Here is a 6128-nt window from a genome sequence, read left to right on the forward strand (position 1 = left end):
TTTTGAAAGAGTTTGGTGGGCTTTTCTTAGCTGGGACATGCTCCAGCTTTCCTGGGGCTACTCTTCTCTCTCGCTCTCCCTCGCTCTTGGTCTTACTCTCAGTCCCCCTCGCCTTCTTCCTCCTTTCCTCCTTTCATCATCTCCTCTCTTCCCCTCTCTCTTTCATGGATCTTTATCCTCTCTCTTCCTGCAGGGCCAGATTGTGTGTCTTCTGTTTGTTGCCGGGATTCGATGTGGCCTGATTTTTGCTGCTTGATAAACACCAGATCAGCAACACACACACAGATTATGCATATTAAGCGTGCTTGCATGAAAAGATCAGTTAATATTCAACCAGAAAGGAAATTTTGTGCTTCTTCCTGTGATTTGCACAGATATGACACTTTCTAAACTGTTTATGACGACTTTATTTTCCCTAGAAAGCAGTGGGATATGAATTACATTGAGTTTTTAAAGTGGAGTTTATTCATCGTCTTCTACTGTTGTCCCTGTCTGTGAGTGTAATCTCTCTCCCTCTCTGGCTGTGTTCACACCTGATATTAACCTCCGTCTCAAGAGATCTGACCATAATTGGACAACAAGACAGTGGTTTATGACTGGTATTTCCATGAGTCTTTAAATGTGTCTCCAGTCATCACTTTTGATCGCCACACATCAGTGGATGTTATCAAGTATGTTAATGTGCAGGCATATTTAAAATTCTGTATACCTAAAACATAACATATAAGCATATAGGTAATGGGACAAAGAACTTATCGGACATCAGTGCTCCTGGGGGCGCATTGGGTCTTTCTCCCTCACTGTCTCTCCTCTAACTGAATTTTAAAAGAACCCTTTAATATCATTTTTATTTATATTAGAGATGTTTATTTAAAGTCTCTTTCTCTCCCCCTCCTTCTCTCTCTTTTTCCCTTTTAGCTGTGTACAGAGTTAAATGCGTATCTGCTGGCAGACATGGCCCACATTAGTGGCCTTGTGGCTGCTAAAGCTATTCCCTCTCCATTTGAGCACGCTGACCTTGTCACCACAACCACACACAAATCCCTCAGAGGAGCCAGGTACTGTGTGTGTGTGTGTGTGTGTGTGTGTGTGTGTGTGTGTGTGTGTGTGTGTGTGTGTGTGTGTGTGTGTGTGTGTGTGTGTGTGTGTGTGTGTGTGTGTGTGTGTGTGTGTGTGTGAGTGAGAGACTATATAATGTGTAAATGAGAGCACTAATATTTAGAACAGAATGCAAATATACAAGATTTATTCCTCTCCAGTTCATTAATTATCTCAATAACATCCTCAACACATTAAATGTTAATTGGATTTCAGTTCTGTCAGAGTTCAGTTTAGGAACCTGCACAATTAAGAAAAAAAAAAAAAAAAACTATCTAACTTAATATTTTTTAACATTCCTTCTTCTCCACTCAGAGCTGGGCTGATATTCTACCGCAAAGGTGTGCGCTCAGTGGATAAGAAAGGGTCAGAAGTCAAGTATGACCTTGAGGACAAAGTCAACTTTGCAGTCTTCCCCTCTCTGCAGGGTGGACCTCACAATCACGCCATTGCTGGAGTCGCTGTAGCTCTCAGACAGGTATGGAGCCCAATAGCCAACCCAAACAAACTGCTTTCTGCTTCTTTAGTGTGTTTTGCCCTTTTTATTAGTAACAAAAAAATGAATGAAATCCCATAAATGGACTTTACAGCATATTTATCACAAGTTATAAACGTCATAAACTAGTTGTCTAGTTAATTTTCCTGTGGTAATAATTACCTGATGTGTTGTTCAAAGGTCATTTTTGAAATAGTCCACAGTTTCAATGAATTCTATGCAACTAATTTATCCTTTTCTGTGTAGGTAAATAAATACACTGCAGTACATAAAATAAAAACACTACAGTAAACAGAGAATACACACACATTTATTGTTTATTTGTTTTCATTCATCATAATTGGGAAAAAAATCTGAAGGGATGAGGGATTGTTTTCTTTTATTCCCCTGTACAGTAGATACACTGCTGTAAAACGTGTTTCCTAATTTCCACTGCTTATTTACTCAGGCCAACACACCAATGTTCAAAGAGTATATTGCACAAGTCATGAAAAACGCTAAAGCCATGGCCAACGCATTGCTGAAAAAAGGATACACTCTAGTGTCAGGTAAACACAGTAACACAGCTCACCCAGGATACACAAACACACACATCACACACCCCCAGCAGATTTAACCTACAAGTACTTCAGTATAAATTTCTTTGAATGGTTTTGCCTATCTTTCTTAACTTCCTATTAATAGAGTTACAAATGTCACAGCCATGTTATTGCAAAGAAAATTAATATAATTGTAATGAACAGACAATATATTGGATGTCTTTAGGATGTGCATATATTCATTTCATTCTTTCTTTATACATGGATGTTTCTCTCTTCATCTCTCTCTCTCTCTCACACATGCACACACACACTGTCTCAGGTGGGACTGATAATCACCTGGTGCTGGTAGATTTGAGGCCACAGGGAATGGATGGGGCTCGAGCAGAGAGGGTTCTTGAGCTTGTCTCCATCACTGCCAACAAAAATACCTGCCCTGGGGACAAGAGCGCACTTACACCAGGAGGCCTTCGACTGGGTTAGTGGTTCCACGTGACTTCTCTACGCTTACAGTTGTATTCCTAACAGTCATAGTGTTGAGTTTTCATTCTTTACCCCCCATCATCTGCTCTGGTATCTCAGGTGCCCCTGCCTTAACATCTCGCCAGTTCAAGGAAACAGACTTTGAGCAAGTTGTGGAATTCATGGATGAAGGCTTCAAAATTGCTCTGGATGTAAAGAAAAAGACAAGTGAGTTGACAGAACGATAAAACACTTTTCATTTCATTAAAACTTTAAAGGGATAGTTAATTAATTGACCTTAACCGGAACAGCACACATTCGTCAAACCATGTCAAATTGTTAAGTAATGTCAGATAGATTAATTTTGTGCTTTCCAACTCTGACATACTGTTATTTATAAAAATGGACAAAAGTACAGACTGTTGGATTTCTGCATTACTGATTTTAAAAATATTGGGGGGAAAAAACCCCAAAACTGCCATTTGGCAGAAAATACCATTTTGGTCCCTGTGGTTATGTCAACTTATTTGTAGTTAGAAAATTAACGAATTCTATTTGATCAGGAATACCGTAACCTTTCATTTGAGTTTATTTAGCAGTGTTCTTCTACCACCCTATGAAGCTCTGATAACTGTGGTAAAGACTAAAGGTTCCTAATATTTTTCTTGCCACCTCTCTTCTCTACTTTCCTTTACTCTTCTGTGTTTGACCCCTTTGCAGAAAAGCTGGCAGAGTTTAAGAGTTTCCTGCTGGAGGATCCAGACACGGTGGCACGCATCGCTGATCTGCGCTTCCGTGTAGAGGCTTTTGCTCGGCCGTTCCCTATGCCAGGCTTTTCTGACCACTAACCCAGCTCACAGACAGACAGACAGAGAAAATTAATGATAAATGGGTGAATCTACACACTTGTCTAAGAGCCCTGTGGCAACAACAAAGTGAACAGTAACAGAAGGTGATCAGTATTCAGACAGTACTTTTTTTTTCTTTTTTCTTTTTTTATTTCTTTTTTATTTCTTATTTTTGAGCCATTCGTAGGCTCCTTGCTGGTAAACACATTCAGGTGACAAGTGGTCACTATGCAGAATTACACTGATCAACAATTAATGAACAAAGCTCTTGAAATCTGCTCAATTCCCAGCTGACTCGTGTTCTGAGGGCTTTAAACAACTACTGTGGTTTGTTATTTAGGTCAAGATGTCCAAACAGTATGGTTCAGTGAACTAGAATGCTTTTGGAGAAGTTAGTGACAGGCCTGAATATTATGGCAATGTCAGTTTAAAAACCTATATTAATTTCCCTGAATTGATCTGAAACTGAATTGATCCAAACAAAAGCAGTTCACTGGCAAAATCCAGCATGGGAAATTATTTTGGCAACTCTACTTAGGGCACTATTAGTCCTAGCTGAGACAGAGACAACAATAATATAAGCTTATATAAGCCTGTCTTACAGTGGTGCTTAAAAGTATATGAAACTTTTAGAATTGTTTATATTTCTGTTCTAAATTCAGATAAACAGCCCAATTATATGAAACAGAAAAGTTACATTTAGTCTTTTATTGAGGAAAATGATCCAATATTAATGATCTGTTAGTGGCAAAAGTATGTAAACCGTTGTTGTTACCGAACATTTCCAGTAACTGATGGTCAGTGCTTTACACTAGCTTGGAGGAATTTTAACCCATTCCTCTTTTCAGAACAGCATTAGCTCTAAGATGGTGGTGGTTTTCTTCACATGAACCACTTGCTTCATGGTCTTCCACTATTTCTGTTGGATTAAGCCCAGGACTCTGACTAGTCCATTCCCAGTATTAACTTTTCTTTTCTTTTACTCATTCTTTGGTAAAATTACTTTAGTGCTAATGTTTGTTGTTGTCTTGCTACATGAACCATATTCTTTAGAGATTCACATCACAGACAGATGTCCTGACATTTTCCTGTAGAACTCAGCAGTATAAATCAGAATTTATTGTTCTGTCAACAGTGGCAAATCATCTTGGCCCAGATGCAGGAAAAACAGGCCCAAATCATGATACTACCACCACCAAGTTTTAAAGATGGGATAAGTTTTTTTTCTGCAATGCAGTATTTTCCTTTCTCTAGACATAAGAAATTGCCATTTAAACCAAAATATATTTTGGTGTCATTTATCCACATAACATTGTTCCATTAGGCTTCTGGCTTTACTTTAGTAATTTTTAGCAAACTGCATATGAGCAGCAACGTTGTTTTTGGAGAACATTGGCTTTCTCCTTTCAACCCTGCCATGCAAACCATTGTTGTTTAGTGTTTTCCTGATGGAGGTTTTATGAACTTTAACATTTACCAGTGAGAGAGAGAGACCTTGTTTAGAAGTTACCCTGGGTTCCTTTGTGACCTTGCAGGCTATTACACCCCTTGCTCTTGGAGTGATCTTTTTTTTTTTCGACCATTCCTGGGGAGGGTAATAATGGTCTTAAATTTCTTCCATTTGTACACACACTGTCTGACTGTGGATTGCAGTCCAAGCACGATAGAGTTGGTTTTGTAAAATTTTCCCGGCTTATAAGCATTAACTCTTTCTAAGATCCTCAGAAATCTCCTTTTGTTTATTCCATGAAACAGTTTCACAAACGTGTTGTGAAGATCAGACATAGACCGATCTCTGTTCTTTAAACACAACAGTGTTTACTCACACTTGATTGTCAACCCCTTGATTGAAAAAACCTGTCAAATTTCACCTTCTAAATCCTAAATATGCAGAGATATAGAAACAGTTCACAGACTTTCAAGCACCACTGCACATTTCGTCTTACGAATTAACATTAAGTTTAGACAAACCACGAAAGAACAAAACAAATCTTAAACAGATCATTGCACTGCAATGACATCCAATGTTTACAGATCATTTTTCATCTCATGTCTTAACGTTGAACTGTGGAACAAATATCCATCATCAATATCTTTATGCCTCGGCATGTGCTATTTTTTATTTTTATTTTTTCTCAACTTAACTACTGCTGCTTTCTACTTAGAGAGAAACGTTAATTACTATTTATATTGAAGGACTAAAAACACATGCGTGTGTCTTACTTGTAGTCTAATATAAGCAAAGAACTTATGGAGGTCACTAATGTATTACAGGATAACTGGATTTACATTGGGAAATGGGGGAGAGTCTTGAGTAGTGCCAAGTTTTTTTGCTGTGAAAATGCATACATTATAACAAAATCTTTTGGTTAATTAGCTTACAATTCACCTTTCCTTTACTAACAGAAATTGTTTTAGTTTGATGATGTAATGTTAAACGATGACCAAACCTCATATGATACTGTTAAATTGCATTGACACTAAGATATGGTGTACATCTTGTCTTTTGTCTGTACAAGCAGTCCACCAGCAAAGCCTACAGTAGCCTCTGATTTTTCCCCTTTAGTCTGTTATTCTCCAGAATGCTGCCTAAGAGACCTTTTTATCTGTAAAGTTTTTTAAGACCTTTAAAAAATGATTTTATAAAAAACAAAAAATTAAAAAAATTCTAATCCCAATAAACAT

At 37.9% G+C, this 6128-nt stretch overlaps 1 protein-coding gene across 1 annotated transcript in view; it reads left to right on the forward strand.

The window, feature by feature from the left end:
• Positions 1–6128, forward strand: part of shmt2 (serine hydroxymethyltransferase 2 (mitochondrial)) — a 31072-nt gene extending 24944 nt beyond the window's left edge. Inside the window, exons 7-12 of the mRNA XM_066663781.1 lie at positions 919–1058; positions 1414–1576; positions 2043–2142; positions 2456–2611; positions 2716–2823; positions 3316–6128. Coding sequence (XP_066519878.1) covers positions 919–1058; positions 1414–1576; positions 2043–2142; positions 2456–2611; positions 2716–2823; positions 3316–3443 — 795 coding nt within the window. The 3' untranslated portion in view covers positions 3444–6128. The remainder of the gene's footprint in view (positions 1–918; positions 1059–1413; positions 1577–2042; positions 2143–2455; positions 2612–2715; positions 2824–3315) is intronic.

This window comes from Hoplias malabaricus, chromosome 3 (genome assembly GCF_029633855.1).
Source record: "Hoplias malabaricus isolate fHopMal1 chromosome 3, fHopMal1.hap1, whole genome shotgun sequence".
NCBI lineage: Eukaryota > Metazoa > Chordata > Actinopteri > Characiformes > Erythrinidae > Hoplias > Hoplias malabaricus.